Source organism: Semicossyphus pulcher, unplaced genomic scaffold (assembly GCF_022749685.1).
Source record: "Semicossyphus pulcher isolate SPU_LCO1_2020_fin unplaced genomic scaffold, fSemPul1.0.p SCAF_26, whole genome shotgun sequence".
Taxonomy (NCBI): Eukaryota; Metazoa; Chordata; class Actinopteri; order Labriformes; family Labridae; genus Semicossyphus; species Semicossyphus pulcher.
In genome coordinates, this window is record NW_027211700.1 from 5,418,875 (window position 1) to 5,440,801 (window position 21,927).

The 21,927-nt window shown below is 41.9% G+C and overlaps 1 protein-coding gene across 4 annotated transcripts in view; it reads left to right on the forward strand.

Annotated features, from left to right (window-relative positions):
- Nucleotides 1-5,076: 5,076 nt before the first annotated feature.
- pax3b (paired box 3b) overlaps nucleotides 5,077-21,927 on the forward strand; it is a 29,956-nt gene continuing 13,105 nt past the window's right edge. For all 4 annotated transcript variants that reach the window (XM_069676502.1, XM_069676503.1, XM_069676505.1 and 1 more), the window contains exons 1-4: nucleotides 5,077-5,161; nucleotides 5,648-5,883; nucleotides 6,022-6,151; nucleotides 6,547-6,690. In XM_069676502.1, the coding sequence (XP_069532603.1) occupies nucleotides 5,077-5,161; nucleotides 5,648-5,883; nucleotides 6,022-6,151; nucleotides 6,547-6,690 (595 nt within the window). The remainder of the gene's footprint in view (nucleotides 5,162-5,647; nucleotides 5,884-6,021; nucleotides 6,152-6,546; nucleotides 6,691-21,927) is intronic.

The window sequence follows — 21,927 nt, forward strand, 5'->3', positions numbered from 1 at the left end:
TACTGGAAAATAGTTTGAGGCAAAGTGTGTTTACAAATGAGCCATGACAACAAACAGAATCAGACGACATGTTTTTGTAAGGACGCTGGGCTAATGAATGTCAATGCCTCTCAATAGACATGTAGCTCTGTAGAAGTACTGTATTCTTTTTGACCTTTTCACTGGAAGTTTCCATGCTTTGTTCTCGCGGGACGTAGCGGGACGCTGTCACTCAACAGGAAGAATAACACTACAGCACAGAAAAATAAACATGTAGCCTAGCTTATTTCTATTAACATACCGTACGAGTGTTTTTCCTTGTTTTGAATGTCGACATAAGACAAAACAATATCTCGACATACACAAAGCTACTTTTTCATTCAAGCATTAAAACTGTTGTTAGCCACAATAAAACACTTAAATAGACTTTAAAACAGTTCAAGTGTGAGCTGTATACACATTTTAGCATGTTCAAAGGTAGGTTATAAACGCCTATGTGTAGTTTAATAAGAGTAGCCTATACTGTACTTGAGATTAATGCTTTGCTAGAATATTTTCATATTATTTTATAGGCTACATCCTATAATACACTAGGCTACACTCCAAAAAACACTGTAGGCTTCTTATTCGTCCACTAAATAACTACTCTTCTGTTTAATATCTTATATTTGCTCTATTAAAACGTGATCAAAATGCAATAGGCCTATGCATTATAGATATAGCAATGTCAACATGTGTACTCATGTTGATATTTAGGCTATAGAATGTATAATCATGTGCAATGCTTGACTTAGTGTACAATTTGCAGTATCAGGAGCAAAATAATCTTTTTTTAATTATTGTGTACGGCCTACAGTTAGGCTACACTCTATGTCATGCACTAAATTCATGATCTTGTGCAACAGAAGTTCTTACTGCGTAATAACTGTCAATAGCCTACTGCCATTTTAACTGCCACCATTAGCCTACTTCTTTTCTACTTTTGTTGATAACATAATATAGTTTTTCTTTTGGCCACTGTTTCCTTTTTCATTACACTTTATATTTTCACTTATATTTGAGGTTTTTTTTGTATTTCTCTAATTTTGTACTGTATTTTTAGAGCTATCTGGCACAATAATTTCCTTCTCAATAAAGTTCTATCTTATCTTATCTTATATACTGTACATTAATGCTTAAATATTTGCCAAATATTTCCCCCTAATTTTATACATCCTATAGGCTACATTCCAGAAAAATCACATTGTAGGCTACTTATTTGTCCACTAGATATATTTAATAGGTCTACTGCTCTGCTTTAAGATCTTAGGCTATATTTGCTCTATTAAAACATGTGTTTAAAATGCAATAGCCTGTGCATTGTTATATGTTATACTGCAGATATTGCCTATAGTTATGACATTTAGGCCTATAAGTATAATAAGTTAGTTATAGGAATTGGATCTAGTTAAATTAATAAATGTGTTATAACAGGCTGTTAAAAGAATGGAAATAATAAGAAATATGCAACTTTTATTCATAGTTCTCTGTTTGCTTCTAACAGGATTTTTAATGAAGTAAATGTTGAATACACTATGGAGTTTTTTTAAATTATTATTTTTAATCATTGTTGTATTGTTACTTTTACTTAAAATGTAAAGCACCTCATTTTAAGCATAATATGTCACCGCATACCACTGCTCTATTAAACTAACACTAAGATATGAAGTCATAATAATATAACAGGCATATCAGATAACTTTGAAATTCCATCTCACTGTTAATCATATCAGTTGTTTTAGAATGATTTAATAGCCCATCTATCTTTGTGAATTATTACCATACTACTACACCTTTAGCGTGAAATGGAAACTAATTGATTGGACAGATATGTGTTTGTGAACGTCCTCCACGCAGAGCATGCGATGCAACTCATTTATTTCTCATCAAGCGAGATTTCGGACTTTGAATTTCATCCTCCGGTAATGGATTGGACACGGAGATTCAGTGTCGCCTTTAAAGAAGGCGCCGAGGTATGCATCATGACTCTGTTTTCCATTTGCCCTCTCTATTTTTCTTTTTTTTCTCTGTAATATCCAATTTCAATCAGATCAATGACACTCCTAAATCGTCACGTTCGTCAGCGTAAAGACTGATGATTTCTTCCTTTGAGGAATAAGTCGGCAAAAGCAAACAAACATTAACTCTAACTAGCTGCTAATAGTTAATCTTTAAAGTTATTCTGTTGCTCAAACTGCTGAAAGAATTTATAAGGTCCGTGTATCAACAGCGGAGTCTTCATTTATTAATAAAGCCTGCACATTCATTGGGACTCAAATAATTATCCAGTAGAGTAATTGAGCCACTCTTCAAAGCTTATCTGGTTTATTACAAATGTAAAATCAGTCAAAAACAAACTCACGTTTCCTCTTCATTCATTCAGTCATGATAATAATCTTCTGCCTGCAGATAATCACGTCTTCCTTAGCAGGTGAAAGACCCCCCGTCAGCCCTGCTTATTTTAAACCCAGCGTCCACCCATTGTCCTCGCGCGTTTTTGACAGCAAAGTCAACATTTGAAGTGCGTTTTTTTTTTTTTTGCAAAGCCGCTAAAAGAGGCGAATGTTAATTGAAACCTACTTAGCCTGTGGGAGATCTCCTCCCATGCGTAAATTAAGGTGAATGACAGGGACTCCGGTGGGGCCTCCCGTTGGGTCCCCGTTATTGCTCCGTAGCTCATAGGTGAGTGGGTTAAGACATGAAAGGGCGGATCAGGTGCTGGGGGTCATTTTCAGCTTTAGTTATGCATGGGTCACACGGAGGTTTCAGGGCTTTCCCTTGCAGAAAACAATTTTCCAGATGCTTTTTTTCCTATTTTTCTGTGTGGGCCTGAGTCTCATATTTGATCATAAATAATTATTTACCTATATTGTCTTGAAACTGTACCTTGATTGCATGGCTACATCAGGTAAAACCAGCCTGATCGAGGTGAGGAATGGTCAGCAAAGCAGCTTTTCTTCCACGTGTCCAAAAACAAGAATTCACTTAAAATGTAATTAAGCCGAAAACTTTTTCTGATCTTTTTTCTTCTGTTTGCAAAATATAAACTCTGGTGCGAAAATGGTTAGGACGGAGTTGTCTTTCTCCAAATGATGGACAGTGAAGTAAAACGAGCTTTTGTCTGATTTCAAAGCTCAGGAGCGGAACCTTTTCTCCAGTGATTGATTAGGGACTAAAGGATGCTGTGACCCAAGACTCTCACCACCTTAAAAGAGAGTCAGAGGGCCCATAGCTGAACTTAAACGATACAACTTCTCGCACCTGTGTTCTTTTCCATTTCTGGCGGCGACAATTGCGATTATTAGTCTTTTTGGGGATAAGAAATACATCCACTTTTCTACTAGAGCTAGACTGGCTTTACGGCCGCCCTGGCGTCGTATCCTGCTGTGGCGCACGTCCCCCTTCAGACTGTTCTCGGCTGGCTGGTGCTCAGTCTGAAAACCACAATAAATTCCTTGAGGTGCACACACTTTAGTACCATTTGTGTAATATATGAGGCCATGGGGTGGAAACAAATTAGGGGTCGTGTGCGATAGCAGGCGTTAAACAGTTTGCAGATGATTTTACGCACAGATTGGTGGCACATTTGGAAATAGAGGACTCGTAGTAATTTCTTATCAATTATGCGTAAAAATCTGCAAAGGCAAAGGTCACAATTTTCGGCTTGGCCTCATTACAATATTGTTGAATATAGAAAATCCAGGTTTAGACTTCAATTCGTATTGAAGCTTTAGATGAGCCATGATTCGGTACAAAACATAGCAGATAGTAATTATTTATTTTTTGTGTGCATAACAAGCACAATGACCCATATGTGGAATAAACTAATATAAAGAGCTTGTCAGACATCTTTCAATGGGATCAAGAAAACCAGCTTGAAGTTTTCCTGTCAGTCAAATCAGCAGTAGATGGATTCAGTTGTAAGTAAAGTAAAAATAATTGCAGCAAAAGAATGATAAATGTAATGCAACCAAGAAGCCCAGCAATAATTACAGTTTACGCTTAATATTCCGTTTTTCTCGGGACATTAAGACTCTTCTTTTTGACGTTGTTCTTATATTATTTTGAGGCTTTAGCTTGGAGCTGAAGCTGTGTTAGTGTTCAATAATATTTTATCCAGATTATTCATATATTTCAAAAGGGAATAGCCTACAAGCAAAAGTTACAGAAATGTATGCTACCCATTTTCTTTCATAATAGGTGGGATTAAAATGTTGGTTTTTAATGTATATGCCAATGTCTAGGTAGTAAACTTGTCATAGTCTGTGTATTAATGTTATTATTTATTATTTTTGATATTACAGTAAACATGGAAGATCATTTATGGACAGCAATTTGCAAAAAAAATAAATAAAATACAAGCTTAACATCAGTACAAAAATAGTTTACCAGAGCTGCTTATAATCTATCACATTTACCAAATAATTATTCATTTTTTTGGTGGTTAAAAAGCAAAAGCACGGATTCTGCCGTATCTCTGTTGAAAATTGACGCCCCTGTCCTGTCCTAGCGGAACTGTGACATCGTCTGTGATTGGACGAAAGTTTTCAGTCTCAGCCAATCATCGCACTCCGCTGCGTACCGGGTGTACAGGCTCAACCAATCACAGCCAGGAGCGCTGACGGGCAGAGAGAAGAGCTCAGCTACTTTTGACGGTCTGCTCTCACTTTGAACCGGTGTCAACAAACAACAACAACAATATTTTTGACCTAGCTACGTCGCTTTAGCTACCACATTCCTAACACCCTTACTCCTGGTGAATTAAACCGTGGATATAGAGACATTCACTACTTTTAACACCCACAAGTCCAATTTTCTTCTTTTTTTTGTCGTCACATTTGACTCCTCGGAGGGTAACGGCTGTCCCGGGACACTGGTGCTTGGCTGTAGCCCAGCTGAGGCTAAGCCTAACCGAAGCTAACCGAGGCTAACTTCGAAGACGCTTCCTCACAGACTAAAAGACGATTTTCAACGGCGTCCTCCTGCTGTAAACTCGGTGCTGGAGCAGCAGCCTCCCCGTTAGGAGGAGGTATCTGCAGTCTCTGGGGTGGTGGAGGTATGACTGCGTTGGCGGGGTCAATACCCAGGATGATGCGACCCACGCTGGCTCAGAACTACCCCCGCGGTGGCTTCCCACTGGAAGGTACAGCATCACATAACCTACATGGAGGTTTCAGCCATGGATGCTGACGAGGATAATTAGGTTTCGGAGCTAGTTAGTCATAAGTTACTGTTGCTTTTATGTAGGCAGAGACTTTTTATGCTGTCCTGTGCCAAACCTCGGCTAAAAAACACAACATTTTTACAGTTATGTGTCCTAAAAGTATTAAAGAATTAACGTCTGTATCAGTTTTATATGTATCCTTTGGTTTTGATTTTTTCCTCCCAATTTGGTATATATATTTATATATTTTTTAGTGTAATCTAATAAGCATAATATTTATTGCTATCTGTTTTTGGAGCAGTTATCTTAAATAAAACTGCTGCTTCAGCTTGTAATACTGTGTCTTGTTGATGGTCTATTCAGTTGCATTTGGGCTGAATTAAAACTTTTGTTATGTAGCCATGAACAGCATTCAAAGGACAACTTTATTGACAAGTTCCTCTCATATTTTTTGATCAAATGCAGTGTCGACCCCGTTGGGTCAAGGCCGAGTGAACCAGCTCGGAGGGGTTTTCATAAATGGCAGACCTTTGCCCAACCACATCAGACATAAAATCGTGGAGATGGCCCACCACGGCATCAGGCCGTGCGTCATCTCCCGGCAGCTCCGGGTCTCCCACGGCTGCGTGTCCAAGATCCTGTGCCGGTACCAGGAGACGGGCTCCATCAGACCCGGGGCCATCGGGGGCAGCAAACCCAAGGTACCGACCAGACTGAATGCTTCAATCTTAAACAATAAACGTGTTGATATGAAATTACAGCCTGTAAATTCAATGCATGCATTGTGCCAGAAGAGCCACAACAGAGTGAATAAACTGCAACTTTTCTGACTTTTGAAGCAGGGGACAACGCCGGACGTAGAGAAGAGAATAGAAGAATACAAGCGGGAAAACCCGGGTATGTTTAGCTGGGAGATTCGGGATAAATTACTGAAGGATGGGATATGTGACCGCAACAACGTCCCTACAGGTAAAAAGGGCAGAAATGAACGAATTTACAATTTAGTATTAGTCTCATATTACTTCATTTTATTTAAGTTTTTCCAGATGGACTTCATCCTTTATGTTATGTACATTTTAACTTCAACAACAAGAGGTTATAAGCTATTTTAAAAATATTTTATTATATAAGAAAAATAAGTAAAGTAATAGGTTTCCCTTCTTTAATAAATCTGACGAATAAAACGATTTAAAGTTTAAATTCTTTGCAAATGTTGTCAATTTTATTTATTTATACCGCTTATTTATTTCAGATTAATAACCTATATTTCCCCTAATTTAAAGTAGACAATATTTCCACTTTTTGAGAATCCTTTTGTCTCTTTTATTTTCCTAACTCTCCTCGTCGCACTTTCCCCTCTCCAGTGAGCTCCATCAGTCGCATCATGCGGAGTAAGTTCGGGGGGAAAGGGGATGAAGAGGACGATGAAGATGAGATCGAGAAGAAAGAGCTGGAGGAGAGCGACCGGAGGGCCAAGCACAGCATCGAGGGCATCTTGGGAGACAGATGTGAGTGAACTGCTTTCAGTTTATTGTGGCTTTTGGAATGGAAAGAAATAGTTGGCACTTAAAGTTTAGCTGGTGTTATCTTTTTCATATCAGTGACCGCACGCACATTAGAGCCCGGAGGAATCCTGCTGGAACAGATATCATCTCTGTGAGGCCATATGGGAGGGTTTTAATGTAATGTTCGCTTTCAAAACTCTCTGTTGCACTTTCAGAAATATTAGGGTGAAAACTTACCGTTATTTATAGATAAAAACAACCCCATGTTTGCAGGAAAAACTCCTCCAGATATCTGTAAAACATTTCCACACTTTCAACCTGTTGCTTTCTTCTGAACGCTGTGAAGTAGCATGGTTTTATTTCGCAGTATAACTAGCCTCTGTGTGAAGTTTAGCATGCTGTAAAGTTGTTGGCTGGTGGTGGAGAGTGTGTGTCCTCCTTTGTTAGGAATTCTTTATCGACCATATCTCTCCGGCTAATGTTTTTCCCATGAGGCCATACCGTAAATCAAACAGCAGGTGATGGCTCTGTGCGGGAAAGCTGTGTGTGCGTGTGTGTGTGTGTGTGTGTGTGTGTGTTCAGCCTCGGTTTAAAAGCATTGTGAATGAATAGCCGTGTTACAGTAAGCCTGCATACTAAGATGCACATATTTTAAAAATTAAACTTGTGGATTAGCAGTGGACATTATAGCCTAATTTCCTCCACCACTTTAAAGTATAACTACTTCATAAATTATGGAAACATAGTTCACATTTCTCTTGGCTGCTGCTTGTAACGCTCTTTATTTATTTATTTTATGCTACCAATCGATTTTTATTCGAGTTTCAAACCTACACTGTAAAAAATGCTGCTTGTAAAATGAGTTCAAATAACTCAGATACGCTGTTTTCCATTTGATTAGTCGGACTGATCCACTCAAACCAAGTTTTTAAACGTGATTTGTGTGAGAAACAAGTGTCTCTCATCTTGACTTTATTCTTTATTCCCACTGCAGACTTTTACAGTTACATTACACATTTTGCAGTGTAGGACCGTGGCATTTTTGGGGTGAAAACTATGTAAAGTGTATGCGTAAAATGTCCCTCATTGCTGATCTTACATACAGTAGCCTAAATTGAGTTTTGAGTGCTTTGGCCTCGTTGCTCTGCAGCTATACATCACTCTTTCTCCACTTTTCTCCTGCGTCATTAGAGTGGAAATACTCTTAATTCGGCACTTTTCAAATCTCCATAATGGAAACAAGTTTGGTTTGTAGAAACCAAAACTCTGCTGATAATGCGTTTGCCATCTTTTAAATCAATTTAAATGTTTAGTTTTCACTCTGGAAAAGTTAATTATACTTTTCAGTTAAGTTTAGAGGCCCAGTGTGTGACAGCGAGGGGAAAAACACAGCATGTAATAGTAGGCTCACCCTCAATTTAACATCTGAGCTGACGGTAATGTAATTAAAAGTGTCTTGTTATATTTCATGTTTTAACTCTTATAATAATCCCACACCTTCACCTCCAGCAGCAGAGACTAAACGGCCCGCAAAACGAGTTTCAATAACAGTTTCCGTCCCCTCTCCTTTTAAAAAGCAGAATAATGTCAACATGTGAGCATCTCCCTGTTAGCACGTTCTTCAGTGAAACACGGGAGGACAGATAAAGGACTCGGAGACAAAATGTCCCCCAGATGAGTTGATCAAACATTTGTTCAACGGTTTCCAACTCCTCACAAAGACACGCCTCGCGCGCACAACGGGACGCTCGCGGGATGAACTTGATAGACAAAGGCGCGAGAGTCTATTTGAGGCTCACGCTTGGGCTGTGCGCGGACAAAAGGCCAGCTTGGAAACAGCTTTGGTCGCCGCTAAAGAAGAAGGCACCCTGTTTATAATTCAGTCAGAGAGAGAGGAGGGAAAAAAAAGAAGGGGAGAGGAGAGCTCCTCCACAGAAAAGCCCCGACAAAACACACTATGAGGCCGCAATGAAGGATGAATTATTCAGGGAGAGCTCCAGAGGGCCCGTTCACCGAGAGAAAATGGCCGTTTTCACCTACAAAATGTTTCCTTTTGGGGTCGGCTAAAGAAGCCCACTGCCATTCAGACGGACAATTGAGGCCTCTGAAATCCACTCACGTATTGCCCAAGGATGCGTGCTCGCCCCCCAGTACACGCGGTTACACACGTGTACGCGCACGAGGACACTTCAGAACAGTGTATGTGTCATTTTTCAAGACAACAAATACAATTGTAGTGTTTACAGGACGATATGCTCGTGTTTTATGATAATGCGCGCGCATATTTCACACTAAGAGCAGCACAGAAAGTTTTAAATGAAAAGTAAGAAACTCACTTTCACCAGTGCTCTGCTGCTTTTTCACGTAAACACACATTTTGCTGATTTTTTTTTCTGACGTCAGTAAACTTTTAAAAACTTTTCGCGTTTGTAATTTCAGAAAAAGTAACGCTGTCAGATTCATCTACGTTTTATGAAGCCTAATCTCTGTCTGTCATAATATTCAGACTGTAACTGGTAAACAAAGCAGAGTGTCGCTCTCCGCCCTGACGGATGACGTTAATAACCGAGAGCCTGTAACTCATGATCTATCGTTGATTCTTTGATGAGCCGCCGCCTTGCCCCCTCGAACATTAATAATGTCCTCTAAATGATGTCGATATTGTGCGATGTCACATTTAATGACGGAGGGAGTGTATTAAAGGGTGTTTTCGGTGAATGGGGACCAATGTTCTCCCCGGAGAGCCCCGGTCTGGCCCGGAGCGCAGATTCACAATGGGGGCCCCGGCCACCCGTCCTGCGCAGCGCACAACTCCGAAACCTCAACACCCCCCTCCTCCTCCTCCTCCTTCTTCTCCGCCACTTGCTCCCCAAATCTCTTCAAGCAGATTAAATCGACTCTTTTATTTCATCTCACTTTCATCTGGTGAGCAACACCGCCCCTCTCTCTCTGTTTCCTACTCTTCCTCTGTGTTTCCCTCAGCCTGCGGCGCACAGCGCGCGCTTCATATCTGAGCTCCATCCTCCGGAGCGCACAAAGGAAAGTCAGTCCGAGTCTATAAAGTTTCTAATTTAGCTCTTTATTAACATTTTGCGGGTTAATTATAAACACATTTTTCTAAAACTCATGCCTAGAAACGATCTGCAGTAAATTCTGATTACAAGCTTGTAGTTGTAGTTTAAAAATGTGGCATTTTTTCCCAAGTTGTCCACCGCATTTATCTTTATTGTGACGCCGTATGCTTTGAAGCAACTCTTTGTTGTAATATTTCGATAAAAGAAGTCTTGAGTTAATGTTTAATGTTGAAAAATGAACCTTAAAATGCAAACCAAAACTTTAAGGCCTGTATTTTTTCTTAAACTTTCTGTTTTAAAGCAGCCTTTTGGCGTCTTTCGGCATCAATATTTACAGTTACATGCTCCAAGCTTATGGGTGTTTTAAAAAAGGCACACCATGTGTACACAGCCTGTTGCTCCATAAATTAAGCACTGAATATTCATAATTAAACAAACTCTTAATGATTATCTTGCATATAAATATAAATGACTCCATATTTTCTCCTAAACCCTCATGCAAAATGTAAAAACATTACAATAGAAAGGAATTCATACACAGCCACTCTCCGATTTTAATCAAATGTTGATATATCTGGCAGTGCCTGTTGCCCTGCAGGCCTGTTGCTGGGCCATACCAAACTCCAGCATCACAGTGATTAACCCTGGAGACAAAGTTAATGATTAAAACAGTCACGGTGTCCCGCCTCCTCCCTCCTCCTGCTTCACATTTTCACAGTGTATCTTTTAGAGTCCCCACTTTGTTAGGCGAAATTAGCCAGATAATACAGAGGAGCCTTGTTGAGGGCCGATACATTTCCATTTAGGCCAGCAGTGAGTGTGTGCATACACACACACACATGCACACACACACATGCACACACACACATTCCACTCTGCAATGCAAACAGTCAAAGGGATAACTTTATTTGGTGAAAGGGGATCCTGGAAAGGGCTAATTGAATAAGCCCGGGATCTTTGAAAAACCCCTACCATGGTGAGCGCAGTCATCATGTCATAATTAGGTTTATTGAGGCGCATTCCTTCAATCTGCCTCCATTCCCCCGGGCTCATTGTATCCGAGGCCCAGGCCAATGGCCGGAGGACAAAGGGGGAACCGTGAGCCCACAATACATGAAAGAGCCATAAAGATTTAGCCTGCTTTGTCACAGAAACCGAGCAGGACTTTGTTTGTGTAAATAATGCGAGTGAATGGAGAACTTGGGTTTCTCTGCCACTCGGGGTGAAGGACGGCGTGCTGTGGATGTGAGACGTGGGCGCACACTGGATCAGTGCCAGGGCAGAGGAGAGGGGAGGAAGGAGGATAGTGGGGATTGAGGGAAGAGGAGAAGAGGCTGACTTTTCAAATCAACTTCTGGACTTCAGCTGTTTGCAGTTGTTATTGAGATCAGTGAAACAGAAGTAATCAGACAGCAAAGTGTTTACGGGAAAAAAAAACATTATAACAAAGCACAAATATCTGCAGCTGACTTTTTTCATGTTCTTGTAGTAAATCATTCTAACTAATGATTATTGACCTTGTTTTCTGTAGGAAGCAGTCATACAAGTAACTTTTCCTGTTTTAACATAGTTGTCCATTTGAATGACTTTAAAATGCTCATAATAAATATATAATAGGTTTAAACAAGTTGCAAAGCTGAAACAATTACTCCATTTATTGATTACAGCAAAGAAGCAGGAAACTTATTTGGGTAACTTGTTGAGCAGAAGAGTGTCAAACTCTTTTGTACAGGTGGTGGCACAAAACAAGACAGATGACGACCCTATTTTGGCAGCCCAGAAAGCGGTGTGTCCTATCTCTCGTGCATGTGTCGTATTCCCCAGATGAAAATATTATCCTACATCACTACTTAGTGTCAAACTTCGACAGGGAAATGTAAACAAAGGCTCTTCGAACTGCTTGCTGTAGAGATGCACGATATTATCGGCACGTTGTCGGTGTCGGCAGATTACGGCTTGAAAATGACATTTCGGCATCGGCAGATATGTCACTTTTCTGCCGATATTTTGCGCCGATAAAACAACGCTTTAATTTAGCCTAAATGCTCGATGATTCCCTAAAAAGCTCGACGTAATGCTACGACATTAACTCGGAGCGAGTGCGCGCATCACGCCTCTTCCATCAAGCGTGAAGAAGGGTGCAAGATGTCCGCAGTGTGGCAGTTTTTCAAAGCTTCCGAAATGGACAAGTTGTGGCTGTTGTCAGGATTGTCTCAGGGAGAGCATCATACAAGCCTGTCTAAGTTGTATGAATATCACACTTTTATTTGAAAGAGAATGTTGCAAATATGGCATTTTGTACATAACCTAAGTTAAGGTAGTTTTTTTGTTGCCCAGTGAATGTGTACGTTTTAAAAAACACTGCATTATGTTATTTCTGCATCTGCCAGTGGGTCACTACAATAAGAGGCATGATATCAATTGCACTACAGCGGAGACTTCATGTTCTCTGCAGTTAGGTGAAAAAACATGTGCCTAATATATCGGTATTGAAATCACCAATCTGCAAAAAGGGTTGGAAAATATCGGCACATCAGATATCGGCAGAAAATCCAATATCGTGCATCCCTAGCTTGCTGTACATGTCTTCATCTGTATTGTATGTGTTTGCCCATGATGTACAGAAATAACAAATCTTCTTCTTCATGGTCTGCTTTGCTTTTGTCAGCCATATAGAGGCTTCAGTATTAAATTTGGACTGTTTCACAACAAGTTAAAAACTCTTCACAGAACGTTTAATCAAGAAAATAATACAGTTATTAATTTATAATGTAAAAAATAGTTTGATGAACCCCTCAAAAGTTGCTCTTTTGTTTCCGTCTCATCACATGTGACACAAACAGAACCAATAAGCTCTGCAATGATCTTATAATAGCTGTGAGCCATTAGTGGTCTGAGCCAAGTGTCTGCTGAAGAGGCCTCTGTGTGTCCACTGAAAGAGCGAATGTGTCACTCAGTGAGTCCGTGGGCACGAGGGCAAAGGGGGGCACGAGGGCCAAAGTGGCGAGCTCCAAATCACCCTCCTTTACCCCGGGGGCTCTCCGTCGCTCTCTCCTGATCCCGCACTCCTCCCTCTCTCGTGAGTTTTTTCTAATAAGCCCATGCATGATGACTATTCAAGCATGAAAACATAGTTATCTGCAAATGAATGGCTGCTCTATGCTTCATTAAAGCCTCTTTTTCCTTTCACACTCTTATTGTGACCCTCTGATATCAATTCAAAGGGCAATTAATGCATGCACACCAACTTTGAAGTCAGGGTGATTTCGGAGAGGGGAGGGGGGCGCTCGAGCGTGTGTGTGTATGTGTGTGTAGGTTGGGAGGGGGCAGGGGGTATTTGGGGTATTCCCCCTTCAAGACCCAGCCTTCACCCGTGATGGACTAGCCACATTGAGGCGAGAGCGAGCGAGCCCCAAAGACGGTTTGAAGGGAGTGAAAGAGTGAAAAGGCCCAGCGAAGGTCAAGTAGAATGGCTCGCCTTAGAATAAGGCCTCTCTTTATCTGCTGCGAGTATGCACTATAGGCACAACAGCTGGGGGGGTAAGGGGGGGGCAAGGTTGTTTTTTAAATGTGCATGAGTGTGTGTTTCTGAGAAAGCAAGGAAGAATGTGAGTGCATGTGTTTTTCCTCTCATGCATCTATCTGTCTGTGTTTGCGAGGGTTGTTTTTAATGTGTGTGCATGTGCGTGCGTATCGGGGTTAAGGTTGAGTGTCAGAGTTTGCAGAGGCCAGCCAGAGGCCAGTAAATGCACCGTCTGTGCTGCTGACGGGGGGACAGGCAGCTGTCAATCAGCTGACTGATGAAGCCTGACTTTCATTCACAGCTTTGTTAAGTAATTAGCCCAGGAGCTTTTGTGCGGCGTCGGGAAAAGACGCTTAAAATGTGTGTTTATCTTTTGTGTAACCAAACTTTGAAGGCATCGAGCAGACGCAGACTCTTGGTAGATTTGATTTCACACTTGATCACATTGGTTTCTGGGCTTTACAGCATTAAGCTGCAAAATTCAGTGTGCGATAAAAATAATCAATTTTCTTCAGGGTTTTTTTTGAATGAATGAAGCGCCTTGTACGACATGATTACAGGTGTTTCCTTGTTCAAAGAGGGATTCACTGCCAAACCAGGAGTTCCTCAGTAATATTTACCATCCGAAAGCTCAGATCCACCCATATCATGAATGCAGTACACATTACTGCTGTTGTAAATGTCTCACTGGATCTTTTTATAGTTGCAATTTTGCTAGTAGTTAAAATTCCTCATTTGTTTAGGCATGACAGCTTTATTAAGGGAAACATACTTTATGTACAATAACAGTTGTATGTGTTGAAAGTGATAATCTCGAAGATTTTCATGTAAATAAATGTTAAGTCACAAACTGTCGCCGAATGAGGTAACACAGTTGTGATTGAGCCTATGGCCCACTGATGAAAGCCTTTGCATTTGCAGTATTATGGACTGGGTGTCTGTAGCGACTTTGGCTAATCAGCGACGTGCTTTCCATCAGCCAGCAGTGGTTGGTCTGCCAGAGAGGGTAGGCGGAGCTAAGCTGCTGCTTTTCCCATCTCTGCAAGTGTTGCGAATAAACAGTAATCTACTATGGCTGAACAAACAAAGAAAAGATGGATGACTACAGATACAACTTCAACAAGAAGTGAAAATCCAAAGAAAAAGAAACAAACTCGACGCTCAGATGAAGCAAACAGTCTAAAAAGGAAAGCGACCGTCAGCCAGGAAAATCAAGAGTTACAACCGGAGCCAACCGTGGACGTCACACATGCAGCACTGTCTGGATATCTGGGAAGTGTGCTCCCTCAATTACCAATTATCGCCATAGGTGCCGCCAAAGAGAACGAGATGACCACTTTAAGGACTTTTTTTTGTTGTTGATTACAGCCTCACACTTTCTAAAGAGATTTACATGAATTCATATGAGAGATAAACAGCTGCTGTAATCGATAAGGGTAGACTGCCAGCAGAATAATTATAATATTTAACATTTTTAAAAATAGAATATCATAAAATGACGAGACCTGCGTTATGTTTTAGGTCAAATCGTGTACCAACAATGTTTGACCCCAAGAACTCCTCATTTGAATCAGATGTCAGACATCAGAAAGTGATGCAGGAAGTGGAACTGTTTACGATTACTTGCAGTCCTTTCATTAGAATTAAATGACATAACACGAATACATGTTAATTATCATAAAGTTATATATAAACCATTACATTTTTCTTCTGTCTGAAACATGACAGTTTTTTTATGGTGGTTGGTAAACAATAAAATAAAACTCCCATCATCCCTTGCTACTTCACGATGTCTGTAAACTCCTGTAACTGATTTGATTGAGAGACCCCGACTGTGCCTTTAAGAGAGACAGCACTGTCAAACACTCTCCTCGTCCCGTAGAAAAGCGAGACTGACAGTTAACCTGCTAACAGCGCACCTTGTTAGACTTCCAACAAGTTCCCCACTGACTGGAGCTGTGAGTTAAAAGACAGAGAAGAAGTGCGAGGGGGTCACAGGGCCGCTGAGGGTCACTCTCCCCCGGCGCTGCACAGGAAACAGGGTTAGAAACACATTTAGCTACAAATGACAGGTAACCATTTCCTCATAACCCCCCGACAACCTCTACAACTCCCATAAATCCTTCTTGACGACACAAACCATTTTTCTAGCATAGCATGGCTGTCATTTTCCTTTTTGCTTAATCACAACCCCATGCTAAAAAAATACACGCAGCTCTGACACATTTACAGGCAGCTGTGAAGGTTCAAACTCCTCCTTAGCAAGTCAAGTGAGTTCACCTTCCTCTAACACACACAAACACACGACATCTTTCTCTCTTAACCCGGCAGAAAGAGTCACAGATGGGTCCATAAGCTGTCAGTAGAGCCATTATCCGGCCCAGCATCTGCCTGTCTTGACTTCTATATACTGTTTAATGCAGTCGGCCAGTCACTTAGTCCCCCGGCAGCTGAATAGGAGCAGCACGGTCGGCCCGCCCAAATAAATGCTGCGTTTGTCTCCTCTGCCTTTTGTTTTGTGTTTTTTCGAGAGGGGTAGGTGGAGAAAAAGAAAAGGGGGTGGGGGGCGATGTGTCAGAGGCTCAATTTAACCTTCACTATTAACCAAAGCCCCCTCAAGAGTTACTGGGATGTCCGAAGAGGGGTGTAAATAGCGCACATATGGTCGGCCAATTCCCCCAAGTCCCCGAAATCCAAGTTTGACACATCCCCTTTCACTCCCTCTCTATCTCCGTCGCACGCACACACATGCATACATGCTGGACGCGTACTGTCTCATGTCTCAGCGGACATATTTAAGCCTTTGTGTCCCCACTCGACCCCCCCCTCCCATAAAAGAAACCAGCAAGTCTTTCCAACAGTCTGTTTTTAAGCTAAATCCTCCTCTCTCCTCCTTCTTCTCCTCCTCGTCTTTCTCTCTGCCCCGGGATGGCGTTGCACGGTGGGATTCATTTTGGGCTTTCTTGGCTCCGGAGAGGGTTGTTTTGGCTCGGGGTCCCGTGCACTGTGCGCCTCTCAGGGGTTTCAGTTTGGTTAAATTAAACAGTTTTCTTTTCTCCTCTAACCCCTTTCCTCCTCCCCCTCCAACTGCTCCTCTCTTATTTTGCGGCTTAATGCTCCCCGGCTCCCGGGCGATCTCGCCGAGGCCGTCTCCCACTCAGATAATTTTACCCTTTCCAGGCTCATATTTTCATCATACTTCGATCAACTGACAAGAGCCGGCTTCAGGAGCTCCTTTAAGCTGAGGTGGAGCAAAGTATACAGAGAGAAAACCAAGTGTTTACTGGGGCTATAAATACAGCATTTTAAGATATAGCATATGTATACAGGCAGGGAGCGATATGAGGGTTAGAGTGGATAATTTGATTGGCTGAGGCTATTTGACGGTGCCAAATCGATGTGATCAGATCTTAGGGATAGCGAGGCGATGACGGCAAAGGGGGCACTCTGAAACCACAGTTTTTTTTTTACAAGGTTGGAAAAGATCCGCGAGCAGAGGAAAGGTTTCACCCTCTTTCCTCCACATCCACTCTTCCCTGTCTTCTTCTTTGTATCAGGAACTCCGGTTCTGATCGTTGCAAAGATCATTTCGAAAATGTATTGTGTGTGCGTTTGTCTCCAACACACCATGTGACAAAGGGGAGCACTGTTAATGGACGATGAAGTGGGGACGCCTCAGGGCTGACAAGCTCGATTAACGTAGCCTCTAAGCGCATATAGGATCAGGGGAAGCCCAGCGCTGTGTGTGCGAGGTCATGTGCTCTGAGTGCTGCACTCTTTGTGTTTACGAGCTCCTGAGCCAAACTGTGAGAAGCTTGACGGGGTGATTGGGTGGCTGCCCTCCATGTTGGCACAAGTTTGCTACTGAAACACCATGAGTCCTCATCACCTGCCACTTTTAGGATGACATTATATTTTAGAATTCTTGGCATGAAGTTGATGCTTAAATCTCCAAGATTTCCATTGAAATAAATGTCTGTTAAGTCTCTATCGATCGCTGAATGAGGTAACACAATGGTGATTGAGCCTGTGGCCCGCTGATGAAAGCCTTTGCATTTGTGTCTGGTACGACTTTCAGGGGAAAAATCACAAGCGGCGCCCAGTTAGTGACGCGTTTTCCAGCAGTGGTTGGTCTGTCAGAGAGGGTAGGCGGAGCTAAGCGGCTGCTTTTTCGCTCTCTGCAAGTGTTGCGAGTAAACAGTAATCTACTATGGCTGAACAAACAAAGAAAAGATGGATGACTACAGATACAACTTCAAAAATAAGTGAAAATCCAAAGAAAAAGAAACAAACTCGACGCTCAGATGAAGCAAACAGTCTGAAAAGGAAAATCAAGAGTTTCAACCGGAGCGACACTGTGTGGATATCTGGGAAGTGTGCTCCGGTAATTACCGTTTATCACCCTAGGTGCCGCGAAAGAGAACAAAACTGAGATCTTCGAGATTACCACTTTAACCATCATCTTAAAAAACATTTCGGGACTAGAGACCGTGGTGCACAAAGGACCATTTGTTGCCATGTCATGCACACAGGCATGTAGCTGATTTTCTGGTTAATAAATTCCATGAATTTTAAGGTTTATTTTCAGACATTGGTTCATTCCTTCTTCTCGTTGTTCTTGATTTCAAATAGAAGCGTCATGAGTGTGCAAATCTTCTCTCTTAGGAAAACTTGCAAAGAGGCTCCTCAACGATTTCACGTGTGGTTTTTATGAATATAGAAGATTTTAGAGTAAGGAAAGAATGAGGATGGGGTTAATGATCCTTCTCTTGACCTTTACACGTGTTCATGCCTTGTCGAGGGTCCACACAAACTGTGCATGTATGCATCTACCAACAACAATAACAACAACAGAAGCCCAGACAGATTATCCCCACGGGTACATTTACATCAGTTACGACAGCCCCTGTTGCCCCTCTCTACTGCCCCTCATCCCCTCAGGTGCTCTTACAGTTCCCTCTGGAGGAAGGGGGTGGGGAAGGGCTAGAATGCCCCCGGCTGTGCCCCCATCCACTCCAACCACCCCCCCTACTCCAAGCCCTCTGCGGAGCCTCTTTATGTCCCCCCCTCCAGCTCCCCCGTGGGGCAGGTGACAGCCCTCTGCTGTGAAGGGCCGAGGGAGCCATGACGGATTCCACAGATGGAGCGTGGAAATCGGCGGCAAAGACCTCGGCTCTGTGGAGCAACAAAGAGCCCGGGAGTCACCGAGAGAAATATGGGTGGAAAAGAGAGAGGGAGATGGGGAGAAGGGAGACAAAGAGAGGGGGAGAACGAGGGAGGAGAAGGTGGTGCTTGTTTAAGGAGAGCGAGAAGCGTGTTTGTTGGGACGAATTTCGTGTTTGCTTTGTTTGAAGCAAAAAATGTGCAAATCGGACGTTTTTTCCAAACGCCTGGTGCTCTACCTGTCACCCAGATATTGTTCTCATTAAGTCCCGTCATTTTATCTTGTTGTAATTTAACATCTCGTTAAGTTAAAATCCAATGAAAGGCCAACCGTGCCCACGTGAGCCCTCTGTAAAGGATCTGATATCACCAGCAGACTCCTGAAGCTCCAGAGGTGCCACTCTGTCGCTTCTTTTGAAAACTTCTCTGGACCCCGGTAGCAGTCATAACCGATAGGTAATTCCAAAGTGATTAAGGATTTTCCCGTCCTCCTCGGCTTTCCCAGGGCCCAAATCCCTGTGAAATGCTGAGGAACGTGCATGCTGCTAAAGTCTGGAGTGTGTGTGTGTGTGTGTGTGTGTGTGGGGGGAGTGAAAAAGCATTCCTCGCAGCCCTCCTCCATGCAGGAACCGGAGGGGGAGGCTACAAAAGGCCTCATCTCTTGTTTTTCAGCCATCCTGTCCAAAACTCCAAAGCCCCGAATTCCTTCCACAAACGCTAAAGACAGCTCCTGTAACCGAGTACTCATAGAAAATGTTTGTTGTTTGGTTGAAGTGACATGGAAACAGGCGGGACAGTCGTAAAGTTTATAACTCAGTGGCCATTTTGATTTGTCTTCTTTTCTCTGCATCCATTCGAGGACGTGCACGCTCTTTAATTACTCCACGTCGTTTAAAAACGGCGAACTCACACGCGCTCTTATAAAGAGCGAGACATCTACGAGTGCAGAATTGCAATATATTCAGCAGAGGCTTAAGGCAATGTCTCCATTTCTCTCGCTCCCCCTTTGAAAATATTTTACTTATTGCCTCCCTCATGCTTGAATGTTTCTTTACCAATTTGCTGCTAATGCATGTTAAGTTGACTCCCACTGCTATTGGTGTTGCGAGGAGAAAATCGCCGAAGGGGCAGAGAGGATCAGTTTCACATGAGGGGCCCTGAGCTATTTGGATTCTCTTGTATTTTATTGTTGCTTCTGAGGGGGAACTAATACAGTGTTGCACACAAAACTTCCCCTACGCTGAGGGGGAATTAATTAAGTGTTACACAAAAAGTGGGCGCCTTGACCGTGGTGAACCTTAGAAGGGAGCCAATGGAGTGTTTGAAGTTAAAAAACCAAGCTGCTGGTTTATTGAGCGTCGTCACAATAGTGTTAATGCTGATCTGAAACACAGATGAAGAGTAGAAAACACAAAAGCTGTCAGGACTCGTAACGTCACAAATATAAATACACAAGTTAAAAATGTAGGATGCTGAGAGATGAATTAAACAAGTACATATCAGATAAATATGGAAATTAATTAACGAACAAACAGGTTGTTGTCATTTATCAAGCAGAAAAGAAAATATATTCTATAGTTGCAGCATTTTAAATTTGAGGATTTGCAGTTTTTCTCAGTTAAGAATTAAAAAATCTTTGGGGTTGGACTGTTGGTTAAACAGAACGAACACTTTGAAGACGTCACCTTCGACTCGGCCTTTAAATGAGTGTTTGAAAAGAGTCGATAGTTTAAGCCCTAAATTAAATCAGATTTTAAAGGCTGGTAAATGTATCCCACCCTCAAGGGTTTTTCTCCGTGTGTACATTATTAGCGAGAAGTAAAAGTGAGTAGTAAAGTAAAACAAAAGTCTTTTACCATCAACAGTCCAAAAATATGGAGCACAAAACACCTTCAAGAGGAGAACACAGGTTTATTTGATTTAATTTGATTTAACGAGGAAAAGCCTGCGTGTTTCAACACACAAGTCAACACATCCTGCGTCACATAGCAGAAAGTCATTGATCAAAGCATCTACAACCTGATGCATCTTCCTCCAACGCTGACAAGAGATCAGCTCCCCTAGACCCAAATCCTCCTGCAGCAGATTCCCAGCCGCAGGAGCAACAAACCTGAAACCACTCTTCCCCTTTTCAAGACGCACTTTGGGGACTGATAGCAAAATAAGGTCCTGCGATTGGGTCACAGAGGGAAGACTGAAGCTGCAGCATTTTTCAGATGAATAAAATAACATAAGTAAAAGAAAAGCAAGTTAAGCATTAAAATATATTTGCCTACTATACATATGTTTCAGCTTACTCAAAAAAGTGGGGATTTAAATGTTCAAATTTGGGTGTTAAAACATCAAAAGAGCTTTTGTTCTTATGTTGGTGATCAGAATGGCCTTAGTGGTGTAAGGGTTTCATTCAGAAACACTAGCAGGATTTATGCTGTGACGTGCAACAAACAAACACAGAATCAATCCGAGGTGAGGTCGCTCATCAAAACGTTATTTGCTTGGCACTTAAGTTAAGACTTTATATGTAGGGATTTCTGGTTAGATGAATTATGAGATGACATTTTTTGTTTATCAATGTAAATTTGTAGCAAAACTCGCTGTGCTCCATTTATTGTAAGAATAAGAATAATGATAATAAAATATCAAACAGGGTGAGATGCAGTCCAAAAAATGATCCAATACATCCCGAAGCTTCACACTCAAACTACAGAGATCAAAGGTGTAAGATTGTCTAAAACGCCACTTTAAAAAGGTGTTTTTTAAGAGTTTCAGCTGATTGAGTGGCAGTGGGGTGAAGGTTCCAGAGTCTGGGAGCTAATACAGCAAAGGAACAGTCACCCTTAGTTTGAAGTTTTGTGTGTGAAGGCACCAAGAGATTGTGGTTGGAATGCTTTAGAAGTAATTAAAAGTATCTTAAAATCAATTCTGAGTTTCATTGGCAGCCAGTGCAGTGAGGCTAAAAGAAGTGTAATGTGAGAGAGAAGATTGACTGAGGCAGGTAAATAGAGAATCGCCAAAATCAAGCCAGGAAAAGACGAGAGCATGAATCTTGTCTAATTTTTGCAATGTTTCGCAGTTGAAAGAAACAGAATTGTGATTATCTGTCCCAGGGATGAGGAACAAACAATGGGACCTTTAGATTTTAGACAAATGAAGTCTTAAGACTTAAAACAGACGAAACAGGAACAGGAAAACAGAGACATCAACAAAGAAAACTGATTCATATTTACTCGTGTTTAGCTTGACTTCAGACCAGCAGTCACCTGATTTTGTCCCTCCTCCGGGCAACCACTCCTGGCTACTGTCTCCACACACACACACACACACACACACACATACTCACACACATACTCACACACACACACAGATGGGTGTTCAAAGAAAGGCCCCTGGATCCAAATTAGCCTTTTGTGCAGCTTTTAGTCCACCAGTCCCCCTGTGGTGCCCCAGGGAGTCCAGTCCAGTGGGATTATTCCTCAGGCT